The following is a 19,907-nucleotide window of genomic DNA, read 5'->3' as shown; positions in this document are numbered from 1 at the left end:
GAATGGGGTTGGTGGAGCTGGCGTCGATATTTTCTTTGCTCTGAAGGATGCTCTTTCTGAGAATTTGATTGTCTTTGTGGACCAAAGAAAACGGCATTTCGGTAAATTTCAGCCAAAATCAGCAAGGGAGTATCTTCGCAAGCTGAGGAAATCCCGCCCTGCATTTCTCGAGAAAGGCACGCGTTTGGTGGGAGGGGTCATGAATTGCGTTGCCCCGTCAAATCTTCAGGACTATGTTGTGCCGAGTGATTGCTTCCTCTTGACCCGAGACGAGACGGAGCGGTTCCATGGAACATTGGCGTATCATCCAGCATGTACACCTATCGTCCCAATGAATTCAGCCAACAAAACAGCTCTCAAGTCGGTGCTTAAAGGCAGTGAGGAACATGTTGACAAAGCCGCCGAAGAAATTTTGAGGAAGAGGATGGAACCTAGCGGAGGATTCATCGACTACAAGGCAATGCGTTCACATTTCAAAGTCATGAAGCTGGATGTTGAGGTTGATACCGAGTACGCGGTTTGCACAGGTTAATAGGCTCAATAAGTAAGTTTGTCGGCACAGTTGTTGGCAATTAACAAAAGCATGCAAACTGAAGTTTTGCGAGCTGGAGTAAAACCTGCATCTTGAAGAACCGTGTCAGGAGATAAGCAAAAGCCCTGTAAGACTACCGGCAACTACTTACGTAAAAGCCTAAACCAGAACCCGGAACAACCAGAACGCGCTGCTGCGTCGTGCCGAGCAGCAGACTCAAGAGAAGCAGGCACAACTGGATGAAGCCAATGCTCGAGTGAAGGCGCTGGAGGATGAACTGGCACTGCTCTCGCTCACAAGCGGTTCGAATGACTTTGCCTTGCGGGTCAAGGGGCTTCAGCAGGAGGTTTTCGGTGGTTAGTACACTCTACGTCACAGAAATCTCATTCTCATTTGAGAATCTGCGGCCTTGAGGAACGATGTGGAAGATATTACTCACTTGCGCGATTGTTGGTGTGGGCAGCACGTTCGACGTGGAAGTCGACGATGGCGCGAAGGTGGGCGAGTTGAAGGAACCTATCGAGCAGGAAAACCCGAATACGTTGAAGGATGTCGACGCCCCCAACCTGCAGCTCTTCCTGGCCAAGAAGACTGACGGCAAGTGGTTGAGTGCGACTGATGCGATGGCTGTGACGCTAGACACAACACTCTCGCTGGATCTCGATGAACATGAGCGCCATCAAGGCTTTAAGTGGCTGAACCCCGCGCTTCGTTTCAAGAACCTTAATTACTTTGGAGACAATTTTCAACCGGATGACGATCAAGTTCACGTGCTGGTGGTTGTTCCGAAATGGTCAGCAGCTAAAAGGAAACGCGAGGTCGAAGAAGTCATCTCCGGGTTTGACACGCTCGCAATCGCCCAACTTGCTCACCATCTAAGTGAATCCAAGCTGGCTGTAGAAAGTTTAGTATCGGGACTTCCAGAAAACTTCTTGGACGACTTTGCCCAACGGTTTATACGTTCGTCAAGAGTATTTGGACGTCTATGCGATGATCACGGAGAAACTGGAGTGTGCGCGCAGAGTCCTAGTTATCGGCAGTCCTGGGATTGGGAGGTCGGTGTTTGGAGTGTTCTTGTTCCTCAAGTTCATGACGGAAGGAGGGACGTCGCCTATCATCCTGCAGTTGATTCCAAGATTTACTACTTCACTTGGACCGGGGCAGGAGACTACGAAGCATCGCTTGCGCCTCATCCTGGGAAAACCTACGAGGGCTTCTTTGATGAAAATGACCACAACACCGCGTTTATCTATGGCCATTTTCGCCATGTGTATCTCCTCGCCAGCCCTCGCCGTGAAAACTTCAACCACTTTAGGAAGGATTCGTGCTTTACGGTGTATCTGAATCCATGGACTAAAGCTGAGTGCGAAGAATTCGCCAGTAATATTCACGTGGAGGATGAAGGCGAATGGATTCAGCGATTTAAGCTCTTTGCGGTAAGCCGAGGTTCCTGTTTTCACGGTCGGAATTACTCGAGCTACTGGTAAAACGTGTGGAGGATGAAATTCCGGAGACGGTTGCCGAGTTCAAAGAGGATATATTCTACTCTTCAGGCGGTGTGCGTTTAGTGACACGATGAAGCACCTCATATTCAGTTTGTATCGCGATGTGGCACTGCCCAGCCTCCCCTACGTGGGGTATTCGTCTTTGGCAGTGGAGGCGATTGTCATCACTCGGTATAATGCGAGCTCAGTCGATGAAATCCGCTCGTGGTTGATGACTTCAGAGCAGAATCTGCAGTCGTGGCGAGGGAGAGAAGTCGTTCTGCAAGACCTCACTACCAAGAAGTTTTGTTTGGCATATCTCGATGGACAGGCCGTTGGATGTGCTGAAAATGGGGTCCAATTCAGGAAAAAATCAAGTCTATTCAAGCTACATAAGGGAAAGAATTTTCATCTTATTCGCATAGCCTTCTGTTCATCGTCTCGAGCGACATTTACGACGGGTTTGCGTTGCAGCTCTACCGAAGCAAGAACCGGACGACGTGCAAAGCAACATTTGATATCGAGGTGACGCAGTGTGTCGGAAAGATTACCAGCTATTAGGCGGTAGAACAAGTTACTCCAATACATGATTCACTACTTGCCGAAGCCTTCAGACTGCATCGCTAATGTATGCCACGACGGCTTGGATTTTATTTATCGTCAGATTCTTGCCGAGAGCGAGCCCCAATATTCTCGTTATGTTCGAGCAAGCAAGCATCGATTCCGCCTGCAAGCGTTGTGAGCGCATTGCAGACTGTGTAGTATTATTGCCGCTATCTCGAATACCTAGCGCACTGGGAAATCTAAAGAAGTTTTTCCCCCTTTTTACTGCGCTTGAAGCTACGAGATTCCGGCACGGGGGAAGCTCAGGAGCTTTGTTCGACTCGCTGCATGTTGGAAGTATGATGTTGTTTTATAAGGAAGACCAAACTCAGTAGTTAGCTATTCGTAAGGGGTTGACCTTATTGGCAAGGAGTTGGATACAGTGCTTGCTGTTGATATGTTGAGCACAGCCTCTAAACCAGGCACCAGAAAGCATCCCGCTAGTCGAAGCTCGAATCAACGGTCGATGGCTTCAAACTAACAAGTGTAACGTCTGAGTCATCGCATTCGATACGATGTACTGTATCTCCGTCATTCGCTTTGATGGCCATATTGAGATCAAATACGAAAGCCCTTTCCTCACTCACTGCATATGCATGCAGTAGGTGTTTTTGCATTGCTGTCAAAACTTGCCTATGTTTCTCAGTCACGAAGTAGAGTTTGCTGCAATGGCTTGAACCCATTTGTCGAACGAGTAGAACGCGAAGTACCACGCGCTGTTCGGCTTCATCGATCATCTCTCTGATATCCTTCACGAACTAACGGACTAAACGTCTACCCGTTGTCCAACTTTACCCATAGGAGGATACAGAACTGATCAGATAGGTACGTTCAGCATGTCTCCTTCACGTGGTCATGGCATGGCAGCACGTTCCCCCCTAGTCATTGTTCATTCCACCAAGTCGCGCGCGCATCGATGCCGGAGAACACGAAGGAGTCGGAGGCGGGGGTACAAACTCCCGCGACACCGGCATACGCCCCTTTCAACGATGTCGAAGGTTCACCCAACTACTCGCTGTTCGTGGACGTCTACCGCTTCCGCGTGCTCTTCGGATCTCTCATCGTGGGCGGCATTCTCGTCGGTGTCATGCTGCCGTTCGCCAGCGACGGAGTGCGCGTTCGAACCTTCGAGTCCACCGACATGGACGCAGCCGAGCAGAAGAAGATGCTGGACCGGTACAACTCCATCTCCGGAGCCAATACCGCTCTGCTCATGAAGCCAGTCGACGTGGTGCTGAGTATGGTCATCTCCGTCGCCTTCCTGTGCCTCGCGACCAAGTTCAGTCAACTCGGGGAGCGACGCGCGTACCTTGCCATGGCTGCCGTGGCTGCTGTGGGGTACCTCATGAACACTGGTCTTAGCTCCCTCAACGTCCAAGTGATCTCGGGGGACATCCACCCACGGATTCTCGCCGCTGACCTCGCAGAGCAGAGCTCTAGTGACGACACCGCTCAACAACTGAGTGCCGACGGATTCGTGACCACCACGTGGAGTCACAGCTTCCGTGAAGACACAGCCGGCAACAGCGTCCTCAACACCATCATGCGCAAGCTATTCGTACCGACCGAGAACGTCCCGACGTGGTGCAACCACACGGACGCCTTCGTGTCCCCGTTCAAGAACATCGCTGCGAGCTACGGCTTCCCGTCTCGATCGTGGCAGCAGCTCGCGCTATCGCAAGCTTTAACCCCAACAGCTTCCGTGGCTATGCCCATGAACGCTGCGACTAGCGATCTTCCAGCAGACTACGAACTCCTGATGAACCAGTCGATCGCGACCAACCTCGCGACGTACGCGCTGATAGTGAGCAACAGCTTCCTCGGGTGGTGGAGCTCAACGGACGAGGCGTGGAGCATTTACGCTCCAGGTTACGTCAATAGGAACCAGTCGATTCCCCTGGTCATGGCGGACTATCTGAATCTGACGGCCTCCTCGCCCGATTTCCTCCGTAACCTCCACGGGGTGATTGTCGAGTACTTTGAGAAGGCCGAGAACGCGAGTACGACGGACGAGCTGGCCACGATGGAGTTTTCCCACGTTGATTTGGCTGAGACCGTGGCGTTTGACGCCTTCGCGATCGAGATCCCGACGCAAATGATCGGGTATCAGGAGGACAATTCCTCCAGTGACAACGCCTATCTACGACTACTTCTGCAACACCGAGTCGTGCATTTTAGGGTCAGCAGGACTGCAGGAGTATACCGCCGACGGATCCACGACTACGGTGTACCCGCGTGTTCAAGCGCTCTCAATCTGTATCAACGACGCGGGAGGGGAAGACTTGGTTGCGGACTTTGACTATTTCAGATCGAACGAAGTGGCTCAGGCTTGCGACCAGCGCTCCAACACGTCCATGATCATCGTCAGCGTCGGGAAACGCATGGAGGGCGACGCCTTTGAAGATGACCCCGATGGCCTGGCCGCTCGAGTTGCCAACGCTCGCATAGTGTACTCGTTGACTGTCGGGCGGTTGTCGTGGAGTCTGGAGGACCTGTCCGAGGTCTACGACGCTAGCTGCGCGACTGGCAGTGGCTGCAGCGGCGTCCGCTTCCCCCTCGAGTCAAGCGACCAGCTGCTGGTGGGGGTGAGCGACATTCCCATGGACTTGCTGAGCCCGATCAACCTGAACGCGATCTGGTTCGACGTTGGGTCTTCCCAGTGGACGACGCTGGCGTCGACGGTGGAGGAGGCCCGGGGGGCCGCTCTCAGGACGGATACCACACCCATGTTCATTGTTCTGCCCCGCAACTTCAAGACAATCAACTCGACCCTCACCGAGTTCATGCTGGGCGATGGCATGAAGGACTGCGAGGTCCTCATCGACAACTACCTGAACCACATCGAGAAGAACCATCTGTACATCGAGCACACCCTCCAGCCAGCGTACACTGCCGGACTCTACTATATCTTCCAGAACGGGATGGTACAGTCGCCAATCTCGGCCAATTCCTCTTCGTCGCAGCAAAACTCGCTGCAGTTCGCCGGCAACATCCAGGATATGTACGTCCAAGTGTCCATCCCCACGACGAACCTGCTGCTCGCACTCGCTGGTTGCGCTCTGATCGTGGTGTGCGGCATAACGGTCGTCGCAATAGCGAGACGCGGGAAGGTGATCGAGCATGGCTCAGCGGCGACAGCAACTGAAGCACTGACCAACAGCGGCAAGTTCCCTCCGCTCATGCTGCGCTTGTACCTTCACGACGGAGTTGGTGGAGGCACAGGACCCACGCTGGACTCGCTTCGTGTTGAAGAGGTTGTCTTCGCTCACAAAGAGGACGAGGCGCAGATATTTGCAGTCGGCCAGGCTATCAGCGTCGAGAAGAGCATGTGCAAAGTGACTCTAGAGCCGTGAGGGATGCCACAATTTGCTGGTACCGGCCGGGTATAGCTGTCGTCATAATCTCTTTTTTCATGAAAATAATAAACCCTGGGAGTACATTTACGCCGTGTGATCGTTGTCTTTGGAGACGGCAAAGCGGTGCTTCTGTGTCTTCAGTACAACGACCACAAGTGCCAAGACCAGCGCTGCTGCTGTTATAGCGTTGAAGCTTTGAGCAGCGAACGGGTACGTGGCTGCCTCGGTAAACTCATTGAAGAGAGTCTTATCTTCATGTCCGTAGACGCTCGTCAGGTAGTTCACCATTCCATCTTCGTTGATCAACGACATGCCAATTGACACAGGCCCACCGATGTCAATGTAGCAGCTGGAGCAGCTCGACACTGAGGGCCATTGATCGACGTGGAGTCTCTTGTTGACCGAGTTGTGCATCTTCCAGGCCCACACCACAACCGCATGTGGTCCGTGCGCGTCGCTGGCGGCCAATTCGGCCACTAAACTCTCGGGATTCGCCTCCATGAAGTGATCGCGGCAGTCCTTGCAGCCGAAAAAGTTTTTCATGTACAGTCGAATCGCCGCCATGGTCTCACTCGGTTTCCACGCCTCCTCCGCCTTAAACTCCCTCGTAGTCATGCTATGAAACAGCGTCCACAGCCCACAAGTGTAAGTTTTGCAGACCTCCCAGCCCAAGTCGTCGTCTCCTCGGGGGTCAAACAGGTCAGTAGGGAAGCTCGTTTCCCTCGCAACAGGTCTCCATCGTTTAAGGAGCTCTCTCCACTCATCCATGGACCAACTCTTCTGCTGCTTCATCAAATCCACCAGCTTCCCCATAGCTGCGCGGTTCTCCTCCGTTGGGAACGACACAGCGAGGGCGTACCCACCTTAGCGCAGCCTCGTACCTCTCGCCTTGCAGCACCGGCGTAACAATGAAGAAGCTCTCCTCCAGAGCGAGCATCACAGCCTTACCGGCATCCAGTAGGCGGTTATACTTCATCTGGGCGTACGTATCGTCCTTAATCTCTTTCGACGCTGCGGTCTCAGCCTCTTCCCCGTCATTCCGTCGCAGATTGTTGTTCCCTTCAGCGATAGTCGACACGTCCACCCCAGACTCGATACTGTGCTCTTTCAGCACGTCCTCCACCCACGTGACCACCGACGTGAGCGTCTTCCGTCCTCTCGCCTCCATGCTCACCTTCTCATTCGACTTGAGTGGAACATGGTGGGCTTTGACTGTAGGGTAGGCGTGCACCTCCTCCCGCGTGCAGATCTCCTTGTGCCGGTTGCAATCTACCGCCCCCACCTGCAGCAGCTCGGACTGTGCGTAGAACGCGCCTACCTTCTCCCACTCCGGGCCGAACATGCGGCAGTGCGAGCACCACGACGAGTAGTAGTCCACGAGCCAGACCGAGGCCGAGTCGTTCAGCATGGCCTCGTAGCCCTCTACGTCCAGCGAGCTCACTACCGTTGACCCTTCGAACAGAGGACCTCGGTCACGCGGCGGGGATAGCGCTGCAGCAAGCAGCGGCAGCGCGGCCAGAGTCACGAGGAGGAGACGCGGCATGGTATGTAGTTGACGTGTCTGACTTGATGCGCAAGGAGTCAGTGAGTTCGGATTTAATCGAGTGTATTGACCACATAAGGGGCACATACACTGAAGTTTGTGCGACTAGCGCAAAAAGTAGCCATGCGGACCGTCTCATCAATTGCAGATTGATGCTGTGCGTATGATTCAAGTCCGCTGCTGTATTATCGCTTGATTTATTGAAAGCTTGAGACCAACAGCGCGTTCTTCCTGCCCCTGTGTCGATCATTTCAGAACCCGTCAACCATGGTGCTGCTGATCTGCGCGATCATTGGGGAAGTCAGCACACTCTCTATCGTCATTGACAAGAGTGTGACGATGAATCTCCTGAAAAATGCGATCAAGGCGAAAATTGAAGACATCGACGTTCCTGCACGCAGCTTGCAACTCTTTCTGGCAAAGAAGAACGGCGCGTGGCTTGAATCCGACACCGAAGACGTGAAGAGGCTGAAGACGTGAGAAAACTCGGCTCTTATTACAGAGCTGACACACACAGATCTCGAGCTCCAGGGCGATGCTAGACTCCAAGAAGCGCTGAAAGGGATGCCTAACCCCTCCACCGATCAAATCCACGTGCTCGTACGCGTCGAACAGCCTATTGTGCAGCAAGATGCTAAGCTTATCGGCAAACGCACACGAGTAGATGATTGGTTTCACGACGTGGCCCATTCCTTCCAAACGAAAAGGAGAAGAGTGGACAACGGCGAAAGTGGACACGATCGTAACATAAGGTACTTCACAATGTCCGACTTCCCACCTTTGGAGCATCCGCACGCGAAATACTCCACTGTTATGGAGCGAGAGTCATCGAGCTTCAAAACTACAACTCACTCCTCAGCGACCGGTTAAAGCTACCGAATGACGTGTTGATTTCGAGATACAACAAGTTTGGTGGAATTCCAAGATTCGTCTTCACCAAATCTGACCGAGACGAATCTTTCGAACTGGATACAGCGATTGCCTCCTTTAGCCCCCTCGATGCCATTTCGTTCGGAAACAACAAACCAAGTGAGGGAGCTGGAATCGTGAACTATCGCAGCTTCCACATTCTGGAGATGGTCCCAAGCGAAACTGATTTCCGAGCGAGTTTCCAGTTGGCTTTTTTGTCGAACTACATCGCCGAGAAAGTCATTTCCAGGATGAGCAAAGAGAGTTTACAAAAGCTGTTACAAGTTATAGCGGCAGACTCGGAACACACAGCCGCGCTACGACGCAAAATGCTGCTGCAGCTTGGAGATGAGGCTCAATGGGGACCAGGAAACCAAAACTGAATGCATTTTAAGTGTATATATTGAATTATATAAACAAACTCAAACCTCGCTACCTATAGCGAACGGCTGACTTCGGTCTTCCTTGTCGACTAACACCATACTTTCAACATGCAGTGCGTCCAATAAAGCCCCTGCAGCTTCTCCCGTGTCGGACTCTCGCAGCTCAAACCGCAGCAAAAAAGGTGGGAACTTCTCCAGATTTCCCAGTATGTCTGCCGCCATAGCAGCCGAACTGTGTTCGCGTAGTGTTTGTTCGCCACGTGTGCCCAATACAAAAACAACTACAGTACCCAGTACCATGATAATGCAGCCGGCAAAGGCGATCAGCATACTTGTAGTCGGAATGGACGCTTGCACGTACATATCGAGGGTGTTCCCCGAGAACCCCAACGACATCTCCACCGGATCATCGCTAATCTGCAGCGCTTCATGCACCACGGCGTTCTGGAGGATGAAATACAGTCCTGCCGTGTACGCCGGTTGAAGTGTGTGCTCGATGTACAGGTGGTTCTTCTCGATGTGGTTCAACAGCGTGTCGACACTGCGCTCACAGACCGCCAAGCCTTCGCCTTCCATGAACGCAGTCAACGAGTAATCGGTCGTCTTGAAATTGCGAGGCAAAACCACGTGCGCTGGCCTGGTCTCGGTTTTCAGCGCGGCCCCTCTCGCCTCCTCCAGTGTCGAAGCCAATATTTTCCACTGCGACGACCCCACCGAGTACACGACTGCATTCATATTGATGGGGCTGAGTGAACTCATCGGGATGCTGGTGCTGCTAACCAATAGCATGGCATTGGTACTCGAATTGGCGGCTTGCTCCAGCGGGAACCGAACACCATAACAGCCTCCATCACTAGCACATTCGGCGCCATACACATCAGAGAGATCCTCCGGTATCCACGAAGACACCCCACCGTGAGAGAGTACACCATACGAGCATTAGTGAGTTGTTTAGCTGTAAGCCACAAATCATCAGCCTCTGTGTCAGGCGCTGCAAATGAGTCGCCTTCAACGCGCTTCCCAACGCTGACGATGATCATGGAAGTGGCCGAGCGCTGCGTACATGCTTGCAAGATCTGGTTCGAGTGATAGTAACTCAAATCGACAACCAAGTCTTCTCCCCCCGCGTCATTCAAACAAATGGCAAGGGCTTGAACACGCGGGTACACAGTCGTCTCGAACGTATTGTCGTATAATTTCGCGTATTTGAGCACGTCTGACACAATGCACGCCTTCGTGTTGCAGCTGTAAGCCTTCAACGGGTTATAAAACGGAATGGAGCTCGACGAATTGTCGTTCTGGAGCCCAAACTTTTGCGTCGGGATCTCGATCGTGAAGGCGTCAAACGCAATGTTTTCAGCCAAATCGACGTGGGAGAACTCCATCTTGGCCAGTTCGTCCGTTGTGCTGGCGTTCTCCGTCCTCTCGAAGTAGTTGACGATCACCTCGTGCAGATTACCTAGAAAAGTTGCGTTACCGGACGCAGATTCAGGTAATCTGCCATCGCAATCGAACCTAAGCCATCGCCAGTAGTAGGGTGCATTTCAGTCCCCCAAGCCTCCTTGTACTCCCCCCACCACCCAAGAAACGTGTCGCTTACGACCAGCGCGTACACTGCGAGGTTTGTAGCAATGGAACTATTCATCGGAAGCTCTTCGTCCGATGGGAGCTCGGACTTGGAGGCATTCATCGGCATACTCAACGAACCCGTTGGCTCCCGTGCTTTGGACAGCGCACGCTGCTGCCACGATCGTGAAGGGAAGCCGTACGTAGCGACGGTATTTTTGAACAGATACACATAGTCGTCGGTATGGTTGCACCAAGTCGGAACTTCCTCTGTCGCCACGAATAAATTGCGTAAAATGGTGTTGAAGACGCTGTTGCCGGGCGAATTCTCACGGAAACTCGAGTTCATTGTCGTCGTCAAGAACCCGCTAGCGTCCAACTTCTGAGTGTCATCGTCAATGCTCTCCACAGCGAGATCTGACGAGATAATTCTGGGGCGAATTTTCCCCGAGACAACCTGCAAATTCAGGGAATTGAAGCCGGTGTTCATCAAATAGCCCACGACTCCAATGACGGCCATCATGAGGTATCTGCGGCGGGTTTCATAATAAACGCTCCATTTCGTCGCGATACACAGGAACACAACGGCAATCAACATGCTCAGCGCCACGTCGAGCGGCTTCATCACCAGCGCCGTCAGACTGCCCAGCCATCCGTTGTACTTGTCCAGTAGTTGCTTCTGCCCCGCAGCGTCCAGATCGCCCGACTGGAAGGAGCTCACTTGGACCCCATCACCCGCGAATAACAGCGTCACTCCAGTGAAGACGCTCGCCATCACGGCAGTAAGGAGAAGTGTGCGAACTCGAAGAATGCCAATGTCCAGGGTATAGTTCCCATAGGTTTTCGCTGCTGTAAGTTTGCTGGTCCAATCCGATTCAGCCCGCAACTGCAAGGAGCTTGGCATCGTGCCGCGTAATTGAACTGTGAAGGCTATCTCCCCTCGTCTGGTGGCTGCCCCCCCCCCCTTGATCACACGAGAATCCATGGAGTACGTTCACATTCTATGACTGTATTCTTTGGTTCGAAAGTCCACGCAACCGAGGGGTGACTTCCTCGCCCCACAGAGCTCTCACAGTTAATAAATCCGGTCATCTTATCAAAAGTTACTACGTTGTCAAGAGTTCGTCTAACATGAGTACCCGCAGTCGTATCGCTTGGGGTGTGTAGACATCCGTCTTCAGTTCTCTGTTCGTACGTTTCGTACTTAGTCAGGGTGAAGTCAGAGCAGAGAGTCGGATCACGTCCGCTGCACTTGTCAATCTGCTCGGAGCAGATTCAATTAAAGGGCAGCCATCCAGCCATGCAGCTCCGCGTCGGCATCGCTGCAATTCTTGCCGCCGTCGCCACCTTCGAGGCCGCGTCTGCGTCTACGCAATTCCACTTGAGTCTCGTGGAGAAGGAGGGCGATGGGGTGCACTACATGCTGGACTGGGTCACCTCGTCCAGCGTGAACTCTTCCCGGCTCATATTCGGTGCATCCGCTGACGATCTGAGCTCCTCCGTGGACGGCAGAAGCGCAGGTTTAGTGACGGAGGCGGCGGGCGAGAGCGTGGCGTGCTGGTCGGCGTTGCTGGCCAACCTGGAGCCGGGCGCCACGATCTTCTACGCGCTCGAGTCCGACGTCAAGGAGCAGACTAAGAACTTCACAGTCCCCGACGGGGAGATCACGTGGGCGGTGTTTGGAGATATGGGGGCGCCTATGCAGGACCACGCAGCTGCTGTGTCCCTGCCGGCGCTGAAGAGCGCGCTGCTGGACGACGGGGCCTACAGTGGGGTGCTGAACATTGGCGACTTGTCCTACGAGCTCACGGGCTCGAACGCTCAGAACTACATGGACGAGCTCGAGCCGATCACGTCGCGGGTGCCCATGATGACGACCGTCGGCAATGTGCGCTCAATACTATTCATCGCGTCGATATATCTGTTAATACTGACTGTGGCTTTGTATGTCATTGTAGCATGAGTATCAATACGCGCTCTCGCCCGCTCTTGCAGTGCAGAACTACTACCGCCGCTTCCAGGGCCTCACGCTGGGTGCTGGAGCTGCTAGTGGGTCTTCTTCCAACGAGTTCTACAGCTTCTCGTCGGGGCTCATCCACTTCGCCTTCATCAACACGGAAGTGTACGGCGACGAGGCCTACGCTGCGCTGCAGAGTGACGGGACGTGGAAAGTGGACGAAGCAGCTCGTACAGCAGCGGGAACTGCGCAGGCGAAGTGGCTGGAGTACGATCTAAGCCGAGTGAAGCGCTCCGAGACGCCGTACGTCGTCATTTGCGGCCACCGACCGCCTTTCAAGACGCCGAAAGGACTGAGCGAGCCTGGTAATCGGTTCGCGAAGGAGATCATCCCTCTCATGAGCAAGTACCAGGTGGACTTGTACTTGGCTGGCCATGAGCACACGTACTTGATGTTCGAGGCGTCGACTTTCAACGGCTACAACGTCCCTCCGATCGTCATCAGCGGCAGTCCAGGCAACAACGAGTACATTCGTGAGGAGGCTCAGCTCGGCATCAAGGGCTTCAAGTGGAAGACGCTGATCCCCAAGTACGGCTACGGCTATCTCAAGGCGACGAAGGACGCGCTGGAGTGGCGATGGGGCTCTGCTGCGTCGGATGCCACGCACGAACCTTCCAGCGCCATGTGGACAATGGAGGACGAGGTGAGCTTCCCCAGACAAACAACGGAGAGTAGCTATACAGCTGCAGGCTCTGCCGTGAACGAGCCGGTCGATGCCGTTGCTGGATGGGCTAACGCTACGTCTGGTACGTCAGATCCTTGCGTTTTGAGAGCTTGTGCTGTAATGCTGACCAATGTCATGTTTGCTTCACAGGAAGTGGAGCAGGAACAGGAAGCGCCAGCAGCAGCACTGGAAGTGTCGGAGCGGCGGCGTCGTCACAGGCATCTAGCCCATCAGCCACGACATCAGCATCTGTCAGTCTACGCTATGCGTCTTACAGTGTCATTAGCTTAGCTTCAACTATGGTTCTTCTGTTATGAGAAGCTTGTGCGCAAGCAGGTTGAGGTCCAGTGGAGTTTCATTTGTCAATGCTTGATACGCAACTACATGAAGCAAATTAAAAAAAAAGTTTAGCGTTAATCGCATTCCTTTTAGCCTACTTACGCAGATTGAGTTTATTGCTCGGGTACTTCACTTCAATGCGCGGCTTGAATTATCAGGTCAATCGCGCAATTATCGCATCAAACCAATACGCATCGTGAGCAACTTGAAGCGGCTCCCCACACTTTGCTCGTGGTGGCCACGCTATCTCAGCGTCCATAAATGGTGGGTGCGTGCCGATACCAGCATTTCCAGACCAATCGAAGTCGATCAAGACGACTCGGTTGCCGGCCGGATCCTAGATTGCCATGGAGGAGAGATGCTTCTTGACGAAGCTTTCTGATCTTGAGCAGTTGACCACACCATCCGCCTGGCAAAGGGGAGGCAGTGGATGTGCGCCTCGGCCACTAAGCACACGTGGCCATATATGGCCTGTTGCTAGTCAGGAGTCCCCAGAATTCGAGCTTGGTGAAAATTCCGTGACCTAAGTCTGCTTGTCCGAATGGTACTTGCGCGACAACTTGCGGTAGCTGCAAATACAGGTATATGCAACAAGAAGGCGTTAAAACTCTGATAGGGTCCAGGTATTGAAGCCCTCCAGAATGTATGGTGCGAATCAGGCTGCTGGTGCGCACGTTGCCTATTCTGGAGCAAAACCCTGTTGGAAGGAGCCGATACCGCTGGCTCAACTGAGCGACAACGCCGCATCGCGCTTTGGATACTTCGCACAAACGACACCACAAGGCTTGGAACAACGACACGCTAGCTAGACAACCGAACTACAAGAGGGAGGCACAGGAGAGAAGAGATAGCAGTAGCTAGCGCGCAAAAGCAAAATAAACTCACTTCACATTCTTCTCCTCGCAGCGCAAGTGAACCTTCCGACAGGTTATGATCCCAAGTGACCGCAACGACCAGCCCGTGGCTGCGCAAGAGCCCCATGCTGGACCTCCTGCTCGCGAAAGGAGCGGAGACGTTCAAGGAGAATCTGCAAGTCAAATCGACGCCACGGCTGCTCTTCTCGACGCGATCAAGTTGCTCACGAATCGCATCGATGTGATCGAGCGCGCCGTGACGCCTAGTGCGTTGCGCCAAGGTGCAGTCTCGCCAGAGCAACCCCAGCGGTGTGGAAGCATTTTCCCTCAGGCTATCGAGCATGGCAGCATGGGCATGCAGCGCATGCAACTGGACGAGCTCGCGGATGGCCAGAGAGGTGTGCAGACTCCTGGTGCATTTGTACGCGGCAGCTTCTACGGAGGGGTACCGCAACCCCAGTACCAAGTGCACCGCCCCCCTCCAGAGCAGCCTCAATACCAAGAACACCGACCACCTCCAGTGCAGACTGGTGAGCAAGAAGGAGGTGGCAGGTTGCTGTGGTGTAACGGGATCGGCCAAAATCTGGTTAAGGCCTGATCAAGCTTCCCACCAACCAGCACCCAGACACCGACTAACGGAGGGGGCCCCCCAACGATCCGTGATCGGCTAAACTTGTTCTCACCTTGTGTACCCGTCGGCAGACTGGATCGGCTCTCTCGGGGCTCCGAAGATGCAGCGCTTGGTGAAGATCGAGTGTCTTGGCGTGACGCGGGGATAGTTTGTAGAGCAGCGCGGTAGTCTTCGCTCTGCGTCCGAGTATACGCTCCGATCGAGGGTTGTTCGCTGCGATCGGTCGGCCTGGAGTTGATCCAAGGCCTGTGGTTGACTTTCCGGGTGTGTTCCTTCCTTTCCTGAGTTGCTTGTCGCTTCCTATAGCGAGATCGAGGTTGATCGAGAGGAGAAACGATCGTCGGCCAAGCACCAATACCCGGTCGATCGAGGACTTGCACACAAGAGATAGATCACTAGAGTAGGTCAAGCTGGCCAATGTATTAATCCAGTCTTAACCGTACCGCTAGTTCACTACCCAAAGTGTCGACGCTACCGAGGCCAATGTAGTTCCTGGGACTTGGTGACTTGATGGGACTTGTGGTCTTCGGTGCAAATTCTCTTCTGATTTATGTTTAGCTGGTCTCTCCCTAATGCTACCATCTTGCTTACCCTCCTACAACCACACGATTACTGGATTCTTGCCCCGACTTCGTCCTCCATGTGCGTCCCATCCTGCTCGATCCACGATCAGCCCCGATCGACGATCGACTCCGATCGGCCCCAATCGGCGACCCACGATCGGCTCCCGATCCACGATCGACCCCGATCGGCGATCCGCGGTCGATCTCGATCGGCGATCCACTCCCGATCGATGACTTATGCCGGTTGCCATGCGCCGCCGATCTATCACCTTCTGTCCTCGGTCATCTCAGATCCGCGGGCTCTGTCGACGATCTGGACTTGGGTCGGCCACGAATCACGCCGCGGTTTGGGCACGATCACCCACAATCCGGCTTGACACATGTCCTGCCTTACGCGCCGGCGTCATCGGACCACCTGAGATCTCCCGAAGAACTCCTTCTGATCCGTAGATCCTTGCTGCCTGTCTCTCGATCGCCGATCTCCCACGCCTCCAGTCGATCGGCCCTGCCGCCTTTCTCGGAGAACAATTCTTATTCAGCACTTCTCCACATCCGCCCCCCTTGCCGCAAGTTGTGTCGCACGGCGGCTCACTTCGGACAGTTCGACCTTGGTCATTCTCCAATTCGCCGGCCCAAGCGCAGATTACTCCAGATGGACGCACCACCGACCAACCCTCCGGCGCATTCCCCCAATCCGTCGGGTGACGGCGGTTCGACACACGGCTCGCCCCGGTCGACTCATTCGACCCCTTGATCGACGCGATCGACGGTCTCCCGTCATGCCGCGGCTTCTTCCGACGCTGCCCGCCGAATCGCCCGCCTAGAAGATGAGCTGGCATGTGCCTACGCTTCCCGATCGACTATGATCCGCGACCGGGCGCGCCAGGACGACATCGTGCGCGAGCTGACCGCGAACCTACACGACTTGGAGCGCCACCGCTGGGCGCAAGAGGCAGAGATCCGCCGTCTGCAGACCGGAGTCAGCGACCTTCAGCAGAGTGCCCGGGGTCAAGGCCTGCAGCTGATCCAAGGCCTCCGGAATCAGACAGCCCAGCAAACCGCCGAGATCCAGTATCTGGATCGTCGGCTGACGCGCGCTCAGGCCCACCACGCGACTGCTAGTGCCGATCGTGATCGACTGGACTACCAGCTCGATCTCGCCACGGCGGACATTTCGGACCTCCGATCGCAAGTTTCCGAGCAAGAGCGCGAGCTGGACGAGGTGAACCACGAGCTGGACCTTACACGCGGTAGCCTCGATCGGGTCCAGACTGCCCTTCGGATGGCCGAAACAGCCGCGGCCACTCCGGCCGCTCCAACCCCAACGCCCCCCACCGGACCCACGTCCGACGTCGATCGACTGCAGGTTGCCCTCCGCCAGGTGAATGAGGAGCTGGATCGGATGCGTACCGCCCGAGATACCGCGAGAGACCAAGCCACCGCTGCCGTGGAAGACGTCGATCAAGCTCATCAGGACCGCGACGTTGCGCTCCGAGAGAACGCCGATCTCCGTACGTAAACTTTCCGTGTCGCCTATTCCGTTGTCGATCGCTGCTCATGCCGTCGCTGTGTTACAGAATCGTGTCTCGAAAACGCGCAACAAGTGATCCGTGCCCAAGACGCCCAATTAATCGACGTCCAGGACGCCTACGCTATGTTGCGGCGCGTCAGCGATCGATCCAACGAGGATCTCGAGAATGTGGCCGACGCCTTATCTCGCGTGGTTCGGTGGATTGGACTTCGCCAGTGCGCGCCGACCACGCCTGTCCGTCGCAGCCGCAGTCGCTCCGGATCTCCGGACTCCGTCGTCGGGCACATCCACAAACGTGCCCGATCGGCGCCCCCACCACGCAGTCGGTCTACGAGTCGATCGCCCGCTCGGTCTCCCTCACCTTCCTTTTCGTTACCCGGCCATGACGATGAACTCCCCGCTGGGGGTCAGCCCGCCGAAGATCAACCCGCAAAGAAGGTACCTGCTGCGGATCAACCGCCTTCCGATCTGAACGATCAAGAGGGATCTGACCAAGAAGAGTCAGGTTCGCCCCTCGATCTACGCAGGAAGACTGGTTGGAAGAGGAGGAGTCTTCGGCCCGATCCGCGGCCGACGAGGAAAATTCCGAATCGGAGGGGCCCGATCAAGAGACCGACGAAGAAGAAGACGAGTCGGAGGGGTCTGATCAGGATGCTCTCGCAGCCTTAGCTCGATCCCGATCGGAGTCTCGCCGCCGTCAATCTGCCTCGCCGGCCCGTACCCACACTTCGCCGGCTCGCTCGCGATCGCGATCGCCCTCCGTCGTGTCAATTCACTCCCAATCTGGATCGGCTCGCTCCCAATCGTCCCATGGAACGCATCAGTCCCGTCATGGTTCACCTGGACCGACGTCTCTGGGATCCCCGCCTGGATCTCCACCTGGATCGCCGCCGCCCGGTTCTCCGCCTGGATCGCCGGGGCGTCGTCCTCGGGTCCCGCCGTTGTTCCGATCGGTACCATGATCCCGGGTTTCAACGCCCCCAGAGCGCTCGCTCAGACTGATACAGACCCCTGGCCTTTGATCCTGCTGGGACAGCTACAGATCACCGGCATGATCCTGTCGACGCTGACCCACCATCTCCTCCTACCCGGGGGCTGGCTCTTCCCGCTCGTCGTTCGGGGCATTGCCCAGCCTGCGGCCGGGGTTGGCTATCGAGACGACCTGATCACCGGACCTAACATCACCGCGCTGATGGCCGATCGCCCCTGGCAGGCGCTGCAGAACCCGGCCGATCCGTTGACTTTCGATCTGGCACTCCATCGAGGCGCCGGCACCCGATTGGGTCGGATCGCCACTGCCTATCTTCAATTCGAAGAGCAGAATCGCCAGGCCTTCTGGGAAACAACTCATTATCTCCCGATCACGGCCGCCCAGCGTCGGGATCAGATCGTCGAGCGATACCATCGCGATCGTCGTGCCCGACGGATCCGCCTCGGTGATCGGTGACGCCGACTCCTCGTCGATATGCTGCCGATGGTGCGAGAGATGTGGGCAGACGTCGATCTGTTGCTGGACCCATTCTTCCTGCAGATCCCGGTGCGACAGCGGGACGCTGTGACCTGGTATCCTGGCGTGGTATCTCGCGCTGCGAACATCGGCAACCCCACCCAACACCAAGGTGAACCGACTGACCTCCGAACGGCCCTGATCGAGGCCGACACCCATGATCCCTGGCGGAACCAGTACCGCGCCCACCCCCAGGACCATCCAGCCCAGCGGATCCCGCGTCTCCGCAACAAGTTCAACCCCAACGTCGGCGCCCAACACCAGCCGTGACATGATCGCCGTCTCCACGATCGACTTCCGCGAATAGCGAGCCAGTCGACCATCACACCCCAAGAATAGGAGGGACGCGGAGGCCGATCTTCCATACGCGTAGCGCGAAGTACTCAGATTGATCCATTCCATCGTAATAACCCACATTCTTCCTTGATCTTCCACTGTTCCTCGTCAATCCATTCGTTGTTAATTCGATCGGCCAAGATCTGTCCTCATGCCTTCCTGTACTCACTCCATAACCGTCCGATCTGCACTCACATACACTCATTCGTTCATATACAACCCCTTCCTCCGATCAACGGCCTCCCCGTCGATCCGTCATCCCTCTCGCTCACCAAGGTGACCCGCTCACCCTGGTGGCCCGATCTCACTCCTCCTCGTGAGACTGCATCACGCTGAATCGGTTCCGGTACACGCGATCTCGAAGGAACTCGTACAATAACGTACCGCAGTTGAGATCACCTTCGTCGACCCAGTCAGGCTCGTCGTAACCCTTCCAGCGTACCAGGAATTCTCGATGAGTCCGGCCGTACCGTGTCCTTCGACCCGTCCGCATATCCGTGATCTCCTCTACTTCGTACTCATTCACGTCTCGATCTGGGGCCCAGCTGTCCTCCGGAAGTAAGACTTCGTCGAAATCGAGTTGATCCGCTGCGTCCACTGTGAGCGCGATCTGCGCTCGATCGGGGAAGTCCCTGACCAGCTTCAGCTTCGAAACATGCACGATCGGGAACAGGTAATAGTCCGTACCAGCGATCTGAAGCTTCATCGTATACTCGTTCACCTTCTCTGCAACACGGAACGGGCCGTGCCACAGGTGGGCCAACTTCCGGGCATACCCCTCTTTCACTCGATCCAGGTACAGCCACACATGAGATCCAGCTTCGATCGAGTGCGGTCGAACTTCTTCATTGTGTCGATCGGCCCGATCCGCGATCGCCTCGCGTAGTCGAGCATTCACCTGACTTCGAGCCTGATCGTAGTGCTTCTGGATCCGATAACGCCACTGTCGAGGATCCCGATCCCGAGTCCGGGTACTACCCAAAGGTATCGTTGCCTCGAGCGTCGATAGAGGATCCCATCCATGCACCAGATAAAAAGGGGAGTCCCCACGGACCCGATCCTGAGCCGTGTTGATCGCGAAGGTCAATC

The 19,907-nt window shown here is 55.2% G+C and overlaps 6 protein-coding genes across 6 annotated transcripts; 4 read left to right on the top strand and 2 right to left on the bottom strand.

Annotated features, from left to right (window-relative positions):
* Positions 1 to 951: 951 nt before the first annotated feature.
* Positions 952 to 1,320, top strand: PHYSODRAFT_413021 (hypothetical protein; the record flags this gene model as incomplete). Its single annotated transcript, XM_009540220.1, has 2 exons — positions 952 to 1,141; positions 1,271 to 1,320. Coding segments are annotated over 2 exons (240 nt in total), but the record flags the coding sequence as incomplete, so codon positions are not given.
* Positions 1,321 to 3,535: 2,215 nt separating this feature from the next.
* On the top strand, positions 3,536 to 5,972 carry PHYSODRAFT_341869 (hypothetical protein; the record flags this gene model as incomplete). The annotated part of the gene is made up of 2 exons (XM_009540219.1): positions 3,536 to 4,745; positions 4,798 to 5,972. 2 exons carry the CDS (start codon positions 3,536 to 3,538, stop codon positions 5,970 to 5,972), a joined length of 2,385 nt encoding a protein of 794 aa, XP_009538514.1.
* Positions 5,973 to 6,059: 87 nt separating this feature from the next.
* PHYSODRAFT_341868 (hypothetical protein) lies at positions 6,060 to 7,518 on the bottom strand (the record flags this gene model as incomplete). The annotated part of the gene is made up of 2 exons (XM_009540218.1): positions 6,060 to 6,803; positions 6,835 to 7,518. The coding sequence occupies 2 exons, from the start codon at positions 7,516 to 7,518 to the stop codon at positions 6,060 to 6,062; spliced, it is 1,428 nt and encodes a 475-aa protein (XP_009538513.1).
* A 267-nt stretch (positions 7,519 to 7,785) lies between these two features.
* PHYSODRAFT_341867 (hypothetical protein) lies at positions 7,786 to 8,077 on the top strand (the record flags this gene model as incomplete). The annotated part of the gene is made up of 2 exons (XM_009540217.1): positions 7,786 to 7,977; positions 8,036 to 8,077. 2 exons carry the CDS (start codon positions 7,786 to 7,788, stop codon positions 8,075 to 8,077), a joined length of 234 nt encoding a protein of 77 aa, XP_009538512.1.
* Positions 8,078 to 8,849: 772 nt separating this feature from the next.
* Positions 8,850 to 11,280, bottom strand: PHYSODRAFT_307445 (hypothetical protein; the record flags this gene model as incomplete). Its single annotated transcript, XM_009540216.1, has 3 exons — positions 8,850 to 9,698; positions 9,725 to 10,325; positions 10,424 to 11,280. The coding sequence occupies 3 exons, from the start codon at positions 11,278 to 11,280 to the stop codon at positions 8,850 to 8,852; spliced, it is 2,307 nt and encodes a 768-aa protein (XP_009538511.1).
* Positions 11,281 to 11,676: 396 nt separating this feature from the next.
* On the top strand, positions 11,677 to 13,348 carry PHYSODRAFT_566207 (hypothetical protein; the record flags this gene model as incomplete). Its single annotated transcript, XM_009540215.1, has 2 exons — positions 11,677 to 12,264; positions 12,335 to 13,348. The coding sequence occupies 2 exons, from the start codon at positions 11,677 to 11,679 to the stop codon at positions 13,346 to 13,348; spliced, it is 1,602 nt and encodes a 533-aa protein (XP_009538510.1).
* Between the last annotated feature and the right edge of the window lie 6,559 nt (positions 13,349 to 19,907).

The sequence above is a fragment of the Phytophthora sojae genome, assembly GCF_000149755.1.
Source record: "Phytophthora sojae unplaced genomic scaffold PHYSOscaffold_15, whole genome shotgun sequence".
In the NCBI taxonomy this organism is placed as follows: domain Eukaryota; phylum Oomycota; class Peronosporomycetes; order Peronosporales; family Peronosporaceae; genus Phytophthora; species Phytophthora sojae.
This window is presented reverse-complemented; position numbering and strand designations above follow the sequence as displayed.